Raw genomic sequence first — 21,228 nt, forward strand, 5'->3', positions numbered from 1 at the left:
ACCCTATCCTATGAGTACACGATCAGGAGGTCCTCTGCTTGCCTCCATCCCCATGCTCCTCTCCATCACCCTGTTGTATTTCTTCCTAATGTTGTTTCTCTACCATCTTGCAACCAACCACCATCTTCTTCCCAAAGTTTTGCTTGATGACTCATTCCAACTGAATCAATGCTCAACCTGTATTTGGCACAGAGTTGGTGCTCAGAACAGTTGCTGAATGAAATAATGACCCTCAAACTCTCCAAGGTAACAAAACTTTAGGGGAGCCTTTCTTTTTAATGAGATAATGCTTCCATGTATAGGATGAAAGGAGAAAGTGTTTTGGAATTATGTCAGCCTAGGTTTGCACCCAGCTGTCCCACTAATCAGATTTAAGGCAAGGGCTTAACCTCTTGGAGGTGCCATTTCTTCACCTGTATAAAAGGAAGATAATAATCCCTATCTTGAAGGGTTTTTGTGAGTATTAAAAGAGATAGCATATATGAAAATGCCTAGCATAGTACTTGGAACCTAAATAAATGCTTATTCCCTCCTAGTAGTGTTGCAGTAGTGCTGTCAAGCTGTCCTATATGGTATCTTTAGGAATGATAAATGATAGGTAGTAACTAATTTCTGATGTGGTTGAATGTCAGAAGAGATAGAGATAAAACAGCAGTCGTAGGGAGTGATATTGTTAGGAAATTGTAAAGGAAATGAAGACCTCTGTAGTTAATTTCTTGGAGTTTAAGAAGAAATTAACATTTTCCGTTAATTATACTTACCAACTGAGTCTAATTGGCAACTACCCCAAAATGAATAAAACAAGCGGGAGTCAAGAGAGAAAAACGGCAGGCATCCTGTCAAAAAACAAAATCTTTGAAATTTCTACACTCTATGGTTGCATACACATTTTATTAAAGCAGATGGATTACCCAATTTATATAAATTTATATATGTGATGTCAACTCAAGTTGCACAGTGAAACCTATGTAGAGCATCACCCAGCCCTTCTGTACCAGTTATATCTTGTCTCATCACTCCTTCAACTGGACAGGTCCCTAAAATCATAGCCCTTTGCTGGAGGAAGTATCATTCTTTATTCTTTTCCAGCCTAGATAGCTGCTGTGGTGTGGAAAGGGTCAAATGAGTTAATATCTGTTAAGTGCTTGTACTGATGCTTAGAACTTAGTAAAACCTCAAGAAATCTTAGTTGTTGTTACATTAATTATAATGATAATTATGAATCTTCCAATTCTGTGTTTTCCAGGAGAGGATAGGAATTCAATTCTTTCCTTCTCTCCTTTTAATAACATTTTCCTGATTTCTGGAGAAATAAGTGTTCCAGTTTCAAGTGTTTACCTACTTTTGACTTAAAAGAACTATCCATTTAGAGGCTAATCTACCCAGTTTCTTTTCTTTTCTTTTTAAAAGAGGAATTGAAACAAAGCTAACATGTTACTCAACATGCATAATATTATCTATTGGACTGATTCCTCTTTCTCTCTCTGGCCAAGGTATAGATATAAATTATATCTACATCTATGACTATATCTACATATCTTCCAAAAAAATCATCAAAACCATTTCAGTATAATTGGCAGGTTTCCTACCAATTTGGTTATTCTTTCCCAAACTGGGAGATAAATTTAATGGTAATATCATATTTCTGGAGTTGCTAAGCAAGCTAGCCTTTGGTCAGATGCCCTCAGAGGAGGACCCCATGAGTTTGAACAGCTCTGCACTGCCTTCCTTTTGTTCCTTCCTTAGAAACAGCATTAAGGGAAGACCCCAAATCCTCAAGTTAGGTCTCTAGACCCTAGCTTCCTAGAATCAAGCTAGACTTCGAGAGCAACCTCACTTGTGGCAAATATTGGGAGGTAGGAGTTTGGCAGCTGGTAGCTGGCTGGTGAGAGGCATGTAGGTACTCACCCACTTTTCATGAAACATCAACATCACTTGGTTATATGTCAGCACCCATACCCTGGCAAAGTGGCCTTCTCATAAGAATGTACTCACTGGGGAAAATGCAAAGCAATATCCCTTGAAGCATAGACTCTAAGGGTTGGTTCCTCTGGATTCTCAATAGTTTGTAAAATGGCCAACCAAGAGCAACTACTGTACATTTTCCAGAAAGTTCCTAATTAGTGTGTTTCTGAGTACATAAATTCGGCTTTTAAGCACATACTCCCCAGGCCATTCTACCACTGTGTATGGCAATTAGACCGCTGGCTTAATACTATCAGCAAAGCTTCAAATAGACAACACCACAAACCCTCCAGGAAATTTAGCATAAGCACTTGTTTATGGAACCAAGCACAACATTGGCTTCGCTATGTCTTTCCTGCAGAGCGAATAGCATGCTGGTATTTTCAGCTTATTTTTCTCAATTATCAAACCCTAATGAACAAAAAATTAAGTAACACTTTAGTGAAGGTCAAGCAGGGTGAGATTAGTGGTAATATGGTTAAAAATGGAAATCTCTGGATAGCAGGTATGTGTTATGTCCCAAATTGTCTCAAGATTTTCTTAATTACCCTTCAGGACACAATAGAAAAAAAAATGGTCTTAAGGGGAAAATTAGGAATAAAAGTAAAACTAAGGTAGTGACACAAGGCTGGGCAAAGAAGAGCAGACTAGGAGTGTACAGTTCAGGTTCAGATAAAAGCTCTGCCAAGGTAATTCACATAATGAATTTAGTCAGAACATGTGACTGTGATTTTTCACAAGTGGGTTTCCTATCTGCAAGATGAAAGCAATGAACTAAGTGATGCTCATTGTCTGAATTCCTGTAGCACTTTGTATTACCAAAGGGCACTTAGCGTCTACTGCTTTGCCCTATTCACAATAGCAAATACGTGGAATCAACCTGGGTGCTCATCAGTGGTGGACTGGATAAAGAAAATGTGATACATATACACCATGGAATACTATGCAGTCATAAAAAAGAATAAAATCATCATGTCCTTTGTAGCAACACGGATATAGTTGAAGTTGGGGTCATTATCTTAGGCAAATTAACATAAAAACGGAAAACCAAATATCACAAGTTCTCACTTATAAGTGGGAGCTAAATCTTGGGTGCACACAAACATAAAGACAGAAATAATAGACACTAGGGACTCCAAAAGGAGGCAAGGGCTGAAAATCTTCCTATGGAGCACTGTGTTCATTAACTGGGGTGATGGGATCAATAGAAGCCCAAACCTCAGCATCATGCAATATACTCTTGTAACAAACTTGTACATGCACCTCCTGAATCTAAAATAAAAATTAGAAAAAAAAAAAAAAAAAAAAAAAAAAAAACCACTTGCTGCTTTATAACGCAGCTCTTTGCATACAGAGAGGCTGTAGAGCACAGTGGCTGAGGCATGGGCTAAGATGCATACTTCTTGAGTCTGCTGTTTACTAGCGGTCTGACCTTGTGCCTCTGTGCTTCATTTTCTCACTGGTAAATGGGAGTAATAAAGGTATCCCCTTAAGGGTTGTCATAAGGACTAAATCAGTTATTTTTTATACATTGTTTAGAATAGCACTCAATCAACACTAGTTATTATTAACTTATTTGTAAGACTAAGCTCTTCAAGTATACAGCTATACCTTATTTATCTTGCTACCCCTACAGTGCCCTGAGCATTACAGATGCACAAGCAAATACAGTAGAGAAAGCGCTTAATAAAAAGTATTGTCGGCCGGGCGCGGTGGCTCACGCCTGTAATCCCAACATTTTGGGAGGCCGAGACGGACGGATCACGAGGTCAGGAGATCGAGACCATTTTGGCTAATACGGTGAAACCCCGTCTCTACTAAAAATACAAAAAATTAGACGGGCGTGGTGGTGGGCGCCTGTGGTCCCCGCTACTCGGGTGGCTGAAGCAGGAGAATGGCATGAACCCAGGAGACGGAGCTTGCAGTGAGTGGAGATGGCGCCACTGCACTCCAGCCTGGGCGACAGAGCGAGACTCCTCTCAAAAAAAAAAAAAAAAAAAAAAAAANACAGACAATATTGACCGTGAAACCAGCAGTGAATGAGCTGCACCATAACGGGTGGTAGGACACTGGGGGAAGGGAGCTGGACTTTGGGGTGCCTAGGAACATGATGAAAGAGCACGATGGACAATTTTAGCTCCACTAGATTGTTCTCATGATGTGGATGTAAACATGGGACATTTTCAGTATCTCCAATATAATAGGATATCTGGTTATAGCTAAGAATTGGGAATACACCTAGGCTTTTAGTCATTCGCCAACCCTAAAGGGGGAAGGTAATTTTGATTCTGATTTCAGCCATTATAAAATGTAAGCATCAAATCTGTTACGTTGGTCTTATCAGTTTTATACACATCCTTTCTATGTGATTTGAGAATATTGTTCTCTCCAATGTCCTTAACCAGCCTCTCTTACGTTTCCTGACTTGACTCTTTCCTTTTGTTTTAAAAGGAGTAGAGGATTGCCAGAAGTGAGCAAGAGAAAAGAAGGTATGTCAAACACAGCTGTGGGGGCACTTGACCTACAAGTCAAGAATGATACTCATACCCTTGAGGGAGAAATGCCCAGGCCCTGTGAATAGACTGCTTTCAAAGGTTTTCTTCCCTTCCCTCTCTCCCTTCCTCCTTCCCTTCCTCTTTCCCTTCCCCTCCCTTCCTTTCCTTTCTTTTTTTGTTATAAAAGCAATATTTTCTCATTGTAAAAAACATCATCAAGCTATTTTTAAAGGTATAAAGTGAAAAGTGTCACTCTCTGTATTTTTTCCCCCACCTCAAGTCTCACTCCCTGGAAACTGTAACTAATCAACGTTCACCTGTGTCCTTTCAGGTATTTTTATAAGTATATATATGCAATTTTAAGATAACATAATGTGATTACACTGAACATACAGTTGTACTGCTGTACAACTTTTAACTTGAGAAAAGAAAAATCATACTCTAGAATATCTTCTATATGAGCCCAACAGAGCTGCTACATTATTCATAATAGTTTCAGAGTATTTCACCATATGTCGACATATAATTTGTTTAGTTGCCTATTGATGAATCTTTAGGCTATTTCCATTTTATTACTGTAAACAATATTGTAGTAAACATATGTAAAATGAATTCCTAGAAGTAAAATTATGGGACTAAAGGGTACATACATTTCATATTTAATAGGGGTAGCCAAATTGTCTTCCAAATAAGATTGCCCTATTTATGCACTCACAATAAATGTGTGAGTACATATTTCTCTATATACATAATGACACTCAATATTTTTAATATTTGGCTTTTCCCAATTTGATAGGTTAAAAATAGTTTTAATTTTCATTTATTCAATTATGAATGAGGTTGAGCACTTGTATTTTCTTTCCTATGATCTTCCTGTGGATAGATTTTGCCCACTTTCCTATAAGGATTTTAATACTTTTCTTTTTGATTTGTAGATACTCTCGGCATATTATGGAAATTAGCTCTTTATCATTGTTGTGAATATTTTCTTTGCATTGCCACTTGTCTTTTGCATTTGTTCGCTGTATTTTCTAATAAGGTTTTTTTTTTTTTTAACATTTAGTTTATTTTTCTACTGAAACTTAGCTTGTGTGAATGAAAAAGTTACAATAGCTATATGAGTTTGATATTATGAAATGGTGGAGGAAAAAGATGTTAAGCCAGAAACTGAGCCAGGAAATTGTTTTATCATCATGTGTATACTATTACTCTATATACTGTGTTATACTATTACTATTATAATCTTATATACATGTTATACTGTTACCTTAATATGTTTCTACTATTACATGATGTTTTGATATAGGTGTGTGTATATATACATACATACGTATATATGTATGTGTGTATATATACATACATACGTATATATGTATGTGTGTATACACACACACAATTTTTACTTGTTAATTAAAAAATAAAAATGAACAAAAACTAAAAAGCAGACTATTTTATCTTATCATGCTAAAGAAAAGAAGTTGCTTTTTTTCTCTTTGCTGCTTGCAATGCTAAGTTCTAGTACTATAATATATTGAAAAGTTTATCTTTTATCTCCACTACAATGTGAGCTCCATATTGATAGGAGATCTCTCTCTCTCTCATTTTCTCTCTTGTTCTCTCGCTCTCTCTCAATGTTGTGTCCCTAGTATTTTAAAAAGTGCCATCACAAATACGGATTTAAGAAATATGAAACACACACACACAAAAGAAATTGTTTTACAAGAGTATAGCGAGAGAAAAGGCAAGGTTTATTTTCAAAGTGCTTGCTTGTGGTTTCACTAAATCTAAGACAACAGATACTCCTAGGCTTTGTTCACTTAACAAGATGGAAAGGAAATCTCAGCTGTCTATAGAGCTACCATTTAGGTTTCATTGAATAATGCGAGCTAAAATTATAAAAACAAAAACTAACTAGAGTTGGATTCTGTGTATCTTGATCGCTAAAACAAAGTGACCCAGTTCACTATTTATTAAGAGAACTCTAGCTAGTAATTATCTTTTTATAATTGTCGTCAGCAAACACATTCAATTATATATTTACTGGCATTCCGAAGGTTTCAAGAGCCCTTCAGGACTGTCTGTATCTTGCCAAATCATTAGTTATCACTTAGGTGTTATTAAAGTATAAGAATTTCAAGTTAGATAATTGGCATAAGAATCCTTTAAATCCCTCACAAACTCATCTGCTCATCAGAGTCTCCTAAAATGTTTCAACAGAGTCAGATGATGGCTGGACAAGTCTCTTGTTCTTTCCCCCAAGAGGGCCAAGACCCAGTTATAACCTTTTTATTTCCAGGATGGATTTGAGAGGCTGGCCAACCTCCATTTTACTGCCTGCTGCCAAGGTTACTGGCATGTGTAGATGACATTAGAATTATCTTCCAGGATTCATCTTACAAGCATTAACATCACGAGTACAGTGTCATAGAAACACTTCTATTTATTTTTAATATTTTGGAACTTAAAATGCTACCAAATGATGTGTAACAAAATATGTGATAAAGGATCCATTAGGGAATGCAGATGCATTATGCATGGTGCTGCATATGCGATTATTATTTAGAGGCTAAGGGGATCTGTTTAGGTTTGTTAACTTAAAAAGTTAACTAAACCAGGATGGTCTCAAATAATCTATATTTTTTTAGGCAGTTTGTCTCAACCTGATTTCCAGAGCTAGTGCAAGACTTATCACTAAAAAGCTCACAGGTAAAGAGCAAAAGAGCCAGCTATGACTTGCAGCTGCAGGAGCTATTTTTGAGCGAGGTTCTTCAATGAGCACATTAGAATACACAGACATATCTTATTTATGAGTGGCGGATACATTTTATCTCATGTGCCAACTCCAGCCAACTCTTAATGACCATCTGTCTCTCAATATCTAGTCTTCCTTTCCTTCATAGTGATAGGATTTTAGCTGGCTATGTGTTTGTCCAGGATGAAGACTACATATTTCTAATCGCCTTTTAGTAAGGCGTTAGCATGTGACAAAATACTGACACACAAGATGTGAGCTAAAATGGTGTGTGTGACTTCCTCACCGTGCCTTTGAAAGGAAGGGTAGGCCCTCGTCTTGCTCTTTTTTCCTGATTGCTTCTGGCCAGAATGTAGATGTGACAGTAGGCTCCCATGGAGCATGCAAACAAGGAGTACCAGAGCACAGGAGATGAAATGAGTCCTCACAGGAGTGAGGCACCCACATCAGAGCTGACCTCATGTTCAGAGTAACATATGAATAGGAAAAACTCCTGTCTCATTGAAGCATCTATTAGTTTGAGTCATTGTTACTGAGGCAGGACCTGTGTCCTAACTAAGGCTATATGTTATGAACTGTATTGAGACTCAGTGGGGAAAGTGTCATGCTAGGTTGGCAGTGTTGGGTAAGAGACCTGAAGATCTCCTGCCAATCTAATCTCTTACTATATGAATACACAAGTTACTCTAAAATGGAAAGCTCCCCAGAATAAATTCTCATTAGAAACTCATACATCATACCTCCCTTTTGTCATGTTCCTATCTCCCCGTGCTACTGCAGACCACCCAGTCTTGGTCTCTGTTTATTTACTATAAATGCAAAGAAATGAGACTTACTTAACCACCATAATAAGAATAAAAATAAATATGTCATATTTATTATATATTGTTTATTCATATATATAATCTCTAAAAAGAGTTTCCCAGGAAACTACATGTTTATTTCAATCATGTTGCCATTACTAAAATATTTTGGTATCTTTTTGGAAGTGTTATATCTCTTATAATAAAGTGAACGGGTCAAGTCACTTAAACTCTTTTTAGAACATTTGTTGTGCACAACATTAACGTCAGTGTTGGCGTCAGAGATATTGGTAAATTTATTGAGGACGTCAGCGGTGCTCGTTAGATAACCTCTGTCAGAGTCCCATGACAAATTGGCTTCAAAATTTAACAAAAGAAAACTACTAATACATGTAGGGTTTTTACTATATAGTCCAGGGAAACGAAAGACATATACCAGAAATGGAATGTGAATTTTTGAAAAGCATGATTCATGAATGTATTCATTCACTTAAGATTTATATTAGTCCTCCGGCCTATTTCCAAAATAATTCTCAGTAATTTATAGATTACATGTTAGAGTTCTCTTTGCATTCAATTTAGTAACTCTTTATTCTGCTAAAACCTTGATTTATTAAACAATATCCTAGGCAATGCCCTCGAGTTAAAAGGCTGTCCAGGGACCCACAGGTAAAGCACCCACATTTCTGGGCCCTTGCCTCTCCCCCAAGTCAGCTAATAACTGTGGATTGTAGGATTTCTCTGAGCGTCAAGGACTCTGACAGGAAGGTGCCCAGCTTTGAGCACATTTCTGGAGTCCCTTAGCCTGAAACATATAAAGCAGTGGTGCTAAAAGTGGGTGCTGCCGAATTGGAAATTCTGATCCGATTTGCTCCATGAGCTAGTTCTGCCTGTTAAGCAAGTCGGTGTGTCTCTTCCCATGAAAAACAGCCTCCTATAGCTATTACGGAAGAAGGTCAATTCAAGTATATTTAGTTTTCATATATGCCGAGAGCTCTAAGACAGACAATGACTTTTGTCCTCATCTGGGAGAGAAGAGGTTTAAGATCCAGTGCAAGTGAAATTAGATATGGGGAAGAACTTCCCAATAGCAAGTGACGTTAGGATTTGAAGGAGGTACCAGGGCTGATGTCCAGCTTGCTGTGGATTGAGGATGCCAGAGCCTTCACAGGTTTGTTAAATACGTATTTTGAATCTCACTGCCATTCACTAGTAATGTTTCCTCTACATATGTCTTTATACTTGTATAGGCTACCTTATAGAAGGGTGTGGTCCCGCCAAGTGAGGAGAGGGTTATGGGAAAGATTTAGAAAAAAGGAAACTAAGGATAACATGCTCTGAGTAGTGTTTCCTAAGAGATGCTGTTGGTGTCTGGGCCAGGCGATTCTTCATGTGAGACTGCCCTGCATACTGTAGGATGTTAACATTCCCGGCCCCTCTCCCATGCCATTAATAAGCACCAGAAATTGTGACAACCCCAAATCCCATCTCTCACATTTTAAAGTGTCTCCTAGGGGAGGCACACAATCAGAGATAAATAGATGTGTTGGTTTAGGAACTTTATAATAAAACATATTTTTGCAGCTATTTCTAAATATCAATATCCCCAAATACCAAATTTGATTACATTTTATGAATCCTGCAATCCTTTCTGCTCCTTGTTTACTTAGAAATGCTAAGCCCATTTTGATCTGCTGCTTTAGAGAAAGGTACTCTAGGTGGCTTCATCAGATGAGGCCATGCTCAAATGTCAGAAAAATATGGAGCTTCAAATTCTCCCCCAAGCAAACTTTGAAAGTAGCAAAAGCACTGGTTATGGGAATCTAAGCCTACCCAGACACTCTATCAATTACTATTGCAAAATAGGTATATCTATAAGGTCTGCCATGGGGAAATAATCCCTTAGACTAGATTACGTATGACATAGATTTCACTTTCAAGTAGGGAGATAACAAAGTCAGAAAATTCTAGCCTCGTAATGAAATTTCCTATACCCAAGGTTGATGTTCACAATCTAATTAGATGTGCAATCCAAACAAAGTGTCCATTTAGCCTAACCTAAAATATAATTCAAAGACAAAGGAATAACACCCCAATCAAATGGAGCCTGAAAAGAACTAGATTTCTGTCCTCTTCTAATCTTTTTGAATAAAATGGCAAATTACAAGAAAAAAATCTGATGTTGACTCGAATCTAATATTTCAAGATATAGTCTGGGTCAATTCATATTCAGCTCAAGTTCCTACACCTGCAACAAGTAGAGTACTCAACAATCCTACTGCCATTTATGACTACTCGAAGACACTGATACAGCTTGGATTTTTAAAGAAAGCTGAAATTTTCTCTATTATTCTCTGTTTACTGAGACAGGAGGGACAACTACAGTTTAGAATATATTTCTTATTGCTGCAGTGACTATTAAATTACTCTGTAACAAATAATAGAGGCGTAGTGATAAGTAGCAGAATCTAATTTTGAGCCTCCACTTTTCCCTTTGAACCTTTCTGTAACTAAAGAGAGTATAAGACTTCTCTTTAACAAGCAGAGCCAGGTTATGATTTGTTATAAGACATGTTTGTTTGTTTGTTTGTTTTTTGTTTTTGAGACAGAGTCTCACTCTTGTTGCCCAGGCTGGAGTGCAATGGCGAATTCCTGACCTCAGGTGATCTGCCCACCTTGGCCTCCCAAAGTGCTAGTATTACAGGTGTGAGCCACTGCACTGAGCCTGTTATAAGACATTCTGATGAACACCTTGGGCTCTGGTGGGCTTTGAGGGAGAGGGTTCAAGTCTGTGGTTGGAACCTATGGCAGTGAGGCTGTGTAGACATGGCACATGGCACTGAACCACCAAGAAGGCAGGAGAGGAATCAATGTTTTTGAACTGCCACATAACAGAATGATATGTTGATTCCTTTAATCACAACTCACTGTGAGGAATTGTTATCCCTAGTTTACAGATGGAGAAACAAAGTCAAACACAATAACTTGCCCAAGGTCACAGAACCCTGACGATCTCAACTCCCAGGCTACCTGCCACTGTTACTTTATGCCACTAGCAACAGGCAAAGACTTCCCCTTCTCCCAAAAGTTATACTCTTTCCTTTAAACCTTTAAAAGAAAGTCACAATTGCTGAAGATTTTTCTAATCTTGAATTCTAAGAATTGCAATGTAATATTCATTTTAAATAGTTTTTGGCTAGCTGAAAGTTGAATTTGCAACTAGAAAAGATGATTGTTAAATCTTTAAGATAAATTTCAGCATGCAATAGTGTATTTCTTAATTTTTATTTTTTGAAAGAATTGTTAAAAAATTCTTAGACCCATATTTGCCATGATGCTGCTACTGAGTTAAGGAAATATTTTAAGATCTAGCCTGTGTGTGGTCAACATTGGCTTAAAAATGCTTTTGTACTGAAATATTTATAAAAGAAATGATATGCTGTCTGGATTTCCTTCAAAATTATTCAGAGGAGGAAGTAGGTGGGTGTATGGATAGAGAAAACAAGATTGGCCAAGGGCTGATAAATGTAGAGGCTGGATGATAGCTATGGGGTTGTTATAATAACATTCCTTAATAATAACAATTTTATAAGAATTTTAAATTCTTATCAGGATACATAGATGCTACTTTCTGGAGTAGTCCCTTGGTATCCACTCTTTAAGCTAATACATGTTTATTGAGCAGCTACTATGTTTCCAGCAATATATTAAGTTGGTCCAACTTATGTAAATATCTCAACAGTAAAATAAATATTAAAAATTATTTATGAACCTGTTTATTTAAACACTTTAAAAGTGTGGGTCACTTTTGATAATTTACTTAACCATCTCTCTGTACATCAATCTACTCTCGGTTAATGACTTTATGTTCTTTTAAATGTCAGGCATAACATTTTTTTTCATTCATAGACACTAATGGTACTTCAGGGATACAGATATATAGAGAATAAATCAGTTTCTTTTTCTTGCCTCTCATCTCTGTTTCCTACTTGCCAGGTAAAATCCCAGATTGATGACTATTCTACCACTGTAACTGAACATGGCTGGAAAAAAACCATACAACTCTGATGATTCATGCCGCTTTAAATTTACAACCGCAAATACCAACTGTGCTGCATGAGAATTCCACATTTCCCTAGTCTGTTCATTCTCCCAGTCTCTAAACTGACTGTAGTTGTTTTCTGTCTCTAATCTTCAACACCTTCTCCTCTTACACACTCCTAGCCAATAACCTCCTGTATTATTTTAGGTAGATATAGAAGCTATGTTTAGAGAATCACCTTATCTTTCCACCAGAAAGTGTCCCATCTTACCCACATCTGTGCCCATAATACTCTGCTTTTCCTCCTGTTCTTTCTTTGTGCATGTTCTTTATTTCTGCGTGGAACCTCACCCCTTCTCAAAAACTTTGTACAAATTCCCTAGAGACTAGTCCTCAGCCCCTTTCTTTTCGGTAAACACTTACTCCTTAGGGGCTTTCATGTCATCCCACTGTTTTAAGGATACATTGGTGTCTCAAAGGATGACCACGCATCACCGTTGAAGTGTCTGTTGCTTACCCTGAATGCTCAATTCAATAGCAAGCCCTCTTGAGCTCTATTTTCAAAATATATCTTAGGACAAAGATTTTATAATGCCATTTATATGAAGTACCTAAAATAGACAAATGCATAAAGATAGAAAGTAGAAGAGTGGCTACTAGGAGTTGTGGGGAAGGGGTAATGAGTAATGGGGAGTTAGTGTTTAATGAGTACAGAGTTACAGTTTGGAATGGTGAAAATGTTCTGGAGATGAATGGTGGTGATCGTTGCACAAAAACGATGTGAATGTATTTAATGAAACTGAATTGCACACTTAAAAATCGTTAAAATGGTAAATTCTAGGTTATGTATATTTATTTTACCACAATTTCAAAAACAAAGCTTTGTCTTCTGTGTGTGTGCCTTTGTGTGTGTGTGTTCCCCAAAGTAAGTGCCCTGGTATCTGGGTCTGTGCCTCTCTCCTACTTTGTACCCCAGACTTCTCCCTGACTGAGTGCTTGCTTGTCAATGTGCCCATGTGTCACCATCTGCCTTGATAATCTAGCAAGGGACTGGTGTTTTCATGAATGGGATGTGATATGTCCCTGACAATCTACCCAAAAACTGGCATCTGATGGCAGCTTCTCCAGCATCTCTGCCATCCTGACCATCTGCCATGGCCTGCTCTTCAGCTCTGCACTGCTGGGCTCTTCTTCTCACGGAGGCTAGGCTGCTGTCCATGAGCCTCTCTGGGCTTCCCCTGCAGTGCTCCCCCACCCCTCATGCAGACACACACACACACACACACACACACACACACACACACACAAACTCCAACCACTTTCTACTACCTCCACTGCTGCCACCCTTTTTCAAATCAGTTACCTCTCACCTGCCTTATTGCAATAGCCTCCTGAAGGCATTTCCTTGTTTTTCATCTTGCTCTCTATCTCAATCTAATCTCTACGTACAATAGCAGAGTGATGTTTTAAATAATAAGAGAGATCCTGTAACGTCCCAGATCCAATCTTGGTTAGAATAAGCTCCAACTCTTTACCAAGCTTTCCCTGCTCCTCACTGAACACCTGGTGACTTAGTTCCTGCTTTCACTCTCCAGAGAATGCTCTTTCACAGCCGGCCACTCACTTCATTCAGGTTGTTGCCTGAATGATACCTCCTCACAGAGGCCATTCCTGATCACCTAATGGAAACTATCCTCTCAATGCACACATGTGCATGCACACAAGTGCACAGATAGATGGCTTACTCTGCTTTATTTTTCTCGAAAGCACTTTTTAAAACTATCGGCCACCACACAGTTAGTCGTTTTCTTACTTATTACTCTGGTTGCCCCCTTGATATAAGCTCAATGAATTGTTCATTGCTGCTTTTCTAGACCTTAACCATGACTGCTACTTAATAGGAATTCAGTAAGTATTTATTTGCTAAAGGAATGACTGAAACTGTTCCTTGCATATTAAATTTGAAGTTTAAAAAACGGCAGACAGGAGAGCATTGTGAGGCAGGTAACTGCTCATGTCTGAAAGGCTTCTCTTTTATAAACAAAGCCCATCGCTAACTGATGATGATACTTCAGTCCTGACTGTTGGCTGTAGGAACGCATGGGGGAGGAGGGACAATGAAAGTCAGAGCGTGGAGAAAAAGGTCAAACACTGGGGCTTGGAGTGTGTTTTCAGTGATCATTGTCATGTTGATGAAAAAGCGTTTATGAGTCTCCTGAACAGGATTCACTTAATGTTTAGGGGAAATATTCTTCAGAAGATTACACCATTTATGTAAGAAAACAAAACAGGCTAGTTGATAGGATACTACAGTATGCAGGTCACCCCTAAGTGATGAAGGGGTGTGGCACTTTAGCAAGGAGATGCTGAGGGGCGTTCAGACCTCCCTGGGGCCATCCTGAGTGTAAGACGTGGTAGACACTGTTATTGTGGTATAGAGTTTCATTTTCAGGCAATTGAATTCCACATTTGTAAATCAGATTTCCTAAACTTCTGAAGCAGGAAATGAAAAGTAAATGGAATGGTTGGGATAAACCTTATAGAATAAAATTTTATTATTTTTTTTTAATTTTATTTATTATTTTTTTGAAATGGAGTCTCACTCTGTCACCCAGGCTGGAGTGCAATGGCACGATCTCGGCTCACTGCAACCTCCGCCTCCAGGGTTCAAACGATTCTCCTGCCTCAGCCTCCTGGAGTAGCTGGGATTACAGGGCGCCCGCCACCATGCCTAGCTAATTTTGTATTTTAGTAGAGGTGGGTTTCACCATGTTGTTGGCCAGGCTGGTCTCGAACTCCTGACATCGTGATCCACCTGCCTTGGCCTCCCAAAGTGCTGGGATTACAGGTGTGAGCCACTATGCCCGGCCATAAAATTTTATTTTTAAAAAGAAGAACCACAAAATGTCCATGTTAGAAAGTAGATTTGCTGTTCCAAATTGCTGACTGAGGATTGCATTAAAGGTCTGTATTCTTCTGCTGTTTCTCATGTTAAGACCCGGTCTACTTTTACCTGTCTTTGTGTCTTTGTCAGTGCTGTTCTGGAGGGCCTTTGTGTTTTCAGTGAGCATTTTTTGCTGTTAACTGAATGGAGACCTCAAAGGTCCTGCTTTATCTATTTCAAAGAGCCTGGATCACTCCCTACCTTCTAAGGAGCTTGCTGCTCCGCCCGACTTTGGGGGCTGAGTACAGTAATGAGGGAAGTTGACCTAATGATTTATGAGTCACTCACTTGTAGGGTGACCCATTATCTCAGTTTGCCCAGACTGAGGGGGCCCAGGGATTTGGGACTTTCGCTGCTAAACCTAACAAAGTCCCAGGCAAACGGAGACAAGTTGGTCACCCTACCATTATTAAGTTCAGGGGTAGAACTGCTATAGGAGCCAACTCTTGACATTCACTACAGCTCATGCACAAATTCCTTACCTTGGGCCTTTTCACTTCCTGTGACTTCGGAATTTCTCTTGGGCTTTTATAACTTTCCTCTTACCATTTAATTATTAATATATTCACTGGAAAAGGAGACTGTGGGCCTCTGTGAAGCCACAAATACAGTCCCAAAAGTAAGTCCCGTGGTCCTGGATCTGTGCCTCTCCCCTCTTTTGTACTCTAGACTCCTGACGGGTCCCTGCTTGTCAATGTGCCCATGTGCCACTATCTGCCTTGATAATCTAGCAAAGGTCTGGTGCTTCCAGAAATGGAATGTGATGTGTCCCTGATGATCTACCCAAAGATTAGTGTCTGGTGGTGACTCCTCCAGCATTCCTGACATGCTGATCATCTACTGTGGCCTGCTCTTCAGCTCCATGCTGCTGGCTTCTGCTCCTCAGGGAGGCCAGGCCACTGTCCATGAGCCTCCCTGGGCCTCCCCTGCAGTGCCAACCATACATGCAGCAGCTCTGCCATTTCTGAAGAAAGGCACCCCTCCAGGCACGTACATTGCAAAAGGGCACTCCCTCTGGGATGATCAATTAGAAAAAGGCACCCCCTTCCTCTAGGCATTCTGGAAGGCACCAAGGCTTGACTAAAACCTAGGCTCTGGCTGGGTTTTAACTCCAGCTCCCATCCCCTTTGCTGGGTGCATCACTTACACAAACACATACCTAGGCCTGCTACCCACACTACTGGCTAACCAGCCCAGCTGCCACCAGGGCCTGCCACAATGACATGCTTTTCCTGTCTGGACCGATTTTGTCTTATTACCGAGTACTGAGCTGGACCCTGAATTTATTCCTTGTTTCCTTGCTCTCATCCTCTTCAGCTTCCAGCTCAGTCCTATTTAAGCTCTCATTCTTAACCTGATGGCATACAAAAAGTCATGCTGTAGCTTATAAAAACCTAAATAGATATCACTGATTACATAACATTTGCCATTCTATCAACTACTGTAATGGAACTCAATTTTAGTATTTACAGCAAAACCTACCACCCACTGATCACAATGCTTTGTTACATTTGATCTCTGCTGGTCTCTGTATATTTTCTAGTCTTTTCTACTCTTTTTGTTTCCAGAAGATGTTCACCTTGGGATAATAATACTTGTGTTTCGTCTTTCCAAAGACAGTTGGGGAAGGAAAATTCCTAATATAATTTTTATTTCAGACCTAGGTCAAAATTTATTATTTCAGGTTTCACTGTGAAAAATATGAAACCACGAAACATGACACTTAAATGGTAGCAGTCCCTAAAAGGTGGGATCAGAAAAGAGAGTGTAGGAAGGAGAAGTTGTGGTCTGATGAAGCTAACATCCCAGTTTTTGGAAGAAGGTGGCTACAGAAATGAAGACCCATTTGTGGCAGGTGCAGAGAAAAATCTAGAGAAGAGAAAAGTGATTTGGACAGGTTGAATCACAGTACACAGAACCTCTGAAAACTCATCTAGCCAAAGGGAATCTTTTGTTCCTTGGAATTGTAGGCTTTGGAATTTCAATCAATTAGATCAAAGTTTCCCTGATGGGACATCTAATTACCACAAAGTTTGAGCCTGCCATGCAGCCTCACCTATTACTTTATAAAAACAAATTGAATTTTATTTTGTGAGGCGGGACAGTAGATTGCTTTCATACCTAAATCGCATTTAAATGCAAGCCACTTAGTGATCTGGGGCGCATTGCTGTTTTGATGATGCTACCTTTCACAGTTAAAACAAATGTTTACACAATAAATATAGCAAATAGAGATTCTTATGCACTTAAGAGATAATATTAGTGTAACGATGTACTATGTGGTTCACATATACATCTATCTATATCTAAATCCATATATATCTAGAGACAATGAATACATACTTAAAATTGAGACAATTAAAATTTCATGGAGAGAGTTTCACATGATGCTTTAGCTTAGAGAGTGAATGTTCAATTTCTGTGAAATGACTGCACAGCCAGATCGGTGCTAAGATCAAAATCTGATTCTTTTGCTTTTCTGTTTAGCCACCAAAAAAAGCTTAATAAATAGAAACATTTTCTCTAGGGTGCCTTTTCTCCTTAGAATACCATGTAGATGATGAAGGAAAAGTTTGAAGAGAAAGCTTATCTGCATACATACACCCCAGATGGAGTTGAATTTTTCACACATGATACATAAGCTGGAGTCACTAATTGTGTAATCACTTCTTATGCCTCCAATTGTTCTCCTCTGGATGGCTTCCTTTCATTCTAAGCTCTGGCTCAGTAGAAATCGTGGTTCGTGTTTAAAACTTGCTTCAGTTTTTATTACATTGCTGCATGGTGTACTCAAAGTTATTCACTTTCAGCACACTTCTTACGAGGCATGCCAGTGGGAACAACCACTACTTACTTGTGTTTATCTTCTGGAGTGAAATATGCTTTTCCAGTTGTCTCCGAAGTTTCACCTCTGCTCCATATTTTCCAGTGGTCCCGTTGTCAGCCAGAATGAAGTGGGAATGCATGCTGTTGAGAACAGTGAGCTTGCTCATGGGATTGGACATGGTCTGATATGGCCGGACAACCTGCAGGGTATCAAATGGAAGAGGCAGACATCAGAAAAAAAGAACACAAGACATGAAAAGGAGAATCAGACAGAGGAAAGAGAGAAAGAAAGAACATCAATTCTGTGGTACAGTGAAAGTACAGTCTACATCTTCTTCTTAGTATTGCTTTGGATAGAGGCAAGATTTATGGCAAAAGTTATTCAAAGCAAGACTGTGCTTAAATGAGTATTTATTTATTTACTGAAATGAGGCAGAAAATAGAGATGTGCTCTCATTGTACTAAAAAACTGGCATGCCAATTTGTTTGTTGTTTCATTTTGAAGTCAACCTTCTGTTTGCTAATGAGCCCAAAACAATGTTACAATCTTGTTAGTTTGTTTCTTTCCTTTCTCTAACATGTCCACACATTAATAGGCACAGCAGAACAATTATAATGCTGGAGAAGGTGGCGGGACGCTAGGAGAAATGTGATCCTTTCTGTCAATCCCATTCAGTAATTTGAGGGTCTCTTATTTAAAATCAGCATTGTTCTTACTAGATACCTTATTTAGGTGGAAATCTTGAATATAAAATAATTGTCTCATGAGACAGATATGAATCAGGCCCAAAATGTTCAACTCTGTCTCATTCTACCTTTTTTGCTGTTATTTTAATTTCATGGTGAATTACACTACTTAAAATAGAGCAATTTCAGTGCGGCCTTTCAGATTTTTTTTTTTTTTTTTTTTTTTTTTTTTTTTTTGTATAAAAGAATAGCAATACCTATTGTGAGCTAGTTGCTCTATACATATTATCTATATTCCTTGCGATGATCCTGCAAAATAGATGCTCTTGTGTTCATTTTGTAGGCGAAGAAACCAAGAAATGGAGAGGTAAAGTAATTTTTCTGAGAGTCTACCACACACACAATCAGAATTCATACCCAGGTCTGCCTGATTCCAAAAATCTATGCTTATTTTCCTTTCTCACACTGCTTAGACCCAGTGGAAACATAAGATGATGGGTTGGAAATCTACTCCTAAAATATTTAGGTAAGAACTTGACTCAAGATTATAGAAAGAGAATATTCAACAGGCTAATTGTTACGTGGTCTCAGTACAGCTATCACTGTGCTGAATCATCAAAATTCACAGGAAAGAAATAAATGCTGCTGAATTTTATTTTGTGCCTTTGTGCAGTGTGTACATTAATTATAGAGTCGAGATGCTCTTGTTCTTTTTCAGTATGTAATAACTCACTATAAAAAGCTGTAGTAAGATTGAGTAGTTTGTTAAAGGAATTACAAAGTGATTTATAAGGGCAGTCCTCAATAGTGAAGAACTCATGTAAGTCATTTTTTTAGACCTTGAAACTAATTCAAAATCCTACATTTCTATGTGCCTGACAAATAAAATATACTTAATAGTGAGTGAATGAATGAATGAATAGGCAAACTTGAGACAGACATGCTTTTGTTCAACACTGAAAAAAAAATCCTTTCTTTTCTGAATTGTTTAAGGATTGATCTAATTTAAATGTAAAATGTGTATATAATTCTGAGCTTCTGAAAAAGCCTAGTCCTATTAATATATAGGACTTTTTTGTTAATATAGCATTAATTTAATGTAGTATTGCTATAATGTTAATTTATCAATGTAGAATTAATGTAGAATTTGTTAATGCAGCATTGATTTAAGGTTAATTCACAGCTTCATTTTAGTTGGCTCTTATTGATAAAAGAAGTCTATAACTTTTTGATTACTGTCTCTAGTAATTGCATGGAACAGTAATCAATTACTCCTTTGTCTAGATGATTGCATAAGAGTCTCCCGAAACACAGAGACAGTGGTTTGCTAACCCCATCCTGAGCTCCTTATCACTGGAAGAGTAGGTTGCTTGTGGTTAAAATTTCCATTTTGTTGCTACTCGCTTTCGATCATAAAACATTCATTGTACAGCAGAGTGCAAGTTAATAAATATTAATGCTTTATTGAAAGAGGCTCAGCAGAAAGACTCTCCTGTTCTTAAAGTGCCTCTGCATTGTGCTTATAGACAAAAGAACATGCTTTAGTTACTGTTCTGTCTTCTCTAGTAGCAGTTCCTGTAAGACTCCTTGAGAAGGAGGGGTAAGACCCAAGCAGTCTGTGAGAGGCAGGGGACAGTGGGTTTTCTAGAGGTTAAACTGTGTGTAATAATGAACACCAGGCATTTGTGCTGGCTGAGACATAAGCCCATATGTTTTAATTCCTATGAACCTACTGAAAGACTATCAATAAAAACAAAATTTTCAAATGAATGAAGGAATGAAGATAATTCTCGGCCAAGCTGATATATTCACCATAATCTAAGAATAAAAGAAGAAAATTAAATCATCTAATCTGTTCTATATACAGTATCTGTATTCTAAGGACGTGGGTGCTCCGGTCTTCTGACTTTTGACCTTCTTTTCTTGTGGAACACAGCTCAGCGGCTCTTTGGGAATACTGCACATCTGAACTGGTCATAGCAAAAGGGTCAAATTTACAGTTTCACTCATGAATTTCAATTTCTTCATCTTACTGATCCCCATTTCTTTTGATCTTATGTGGAAGCAAGTCAAATGTGGTCATATTTTGGCAGAGTTTGTCTGCTGAATAATAAGGGATAAAAATCGAAAAATAAGTAAAGTGTCCTAATTTAGTTTTCAGTCATCATTGGAGAAAGATGTGCCGATTCCTGGAATAATTCTGAACATACGAATCGTGGAAATTTGTTTGAATCTGTTTTGCTAATGACTATGTGAATCTGAGTCTCGCTTTTTTAATCTGTAGAAGGGAAATGATAAAACCATTTACCTGTTGGGATGAGTTGAGATTATATGTGCAAAGTATGCAGCACTATGCCAAGCTCGTAGCAGGCATTCTATAAATGTTAATTCCTTCTCCGCCTCTGCTCTCTTTTACCAACTATAAGCTGATTTTCCAATTGTAAACAAGTGATCAAAATGAAATGATATGAGACAAATCAGTGACTTTTATTTTGCCTGAGATAGAAATCAATGTAAGTAAAGAAAAAAAAAAAATCAGCAGTTTGTTGGCAAAATATGCAAAGTGCTTTTTCTTTACTGTATCCTCCCAGGCATGTAAGAGGGTGATGGTCTGAAACTGTTTGATGCTTAACTGAAAAGTTAGAAATAACTTCCCAAATACCTCAAAGGAATACAGTTTGGTCTAACGTGCCTACAAAATCCGTTTAATATTC

General features: G+C 38.3%; 1 protein-coding gene across 21 annotated transcripts in view; it reads right to left on the bottom strand.

Annotated features, from left to right (window-relative positions):
* The window catches only part of TRPM3 (transient receptor potential cation channel subfamily M member 3), a 931,696-nt gene that overhangs the window by 275,316 nt on the left and 635,152 nt on the right, over positions 1–21,228 (bottom strand). For 13 of the 21 annotated variants that reach the window (XM_017873090.1, XM_017873076.1, XM_017873074.1 and 10 more), the window contains exon 6: positions 17,856–18,027. In XM_017873090.1, coding sequence (XP_017728579.1) covers positions 17,856–18,027 — 172 coding nt within the window. Of the gene's footprint in view, positions 1–761; positions 837–17,855; positions 18,028–21,228 lie in introns of all 21 variants that reach the window. The other 8 variants (XM_017873069.1, XM_017873073.1, XM_017873072.1 and 5 more) reach the window with 1 other exon arrangement.

This window comes from Rhinopithecus bieti, unplaced genomic scaffold, assembly GCF_001698545.2.
Source record: "Rhinopithecus bieti isolate Rb0 unplaced genomic scaffold, ASM169854v2 scaffold_7648, whole genome shotgun sequence".
NCBI lineage: Eukaryota > Metazoa > Chordata > Mammalia > Primates > Cercopithecidae > Rhinopithecus > Rhinopithecus bieti.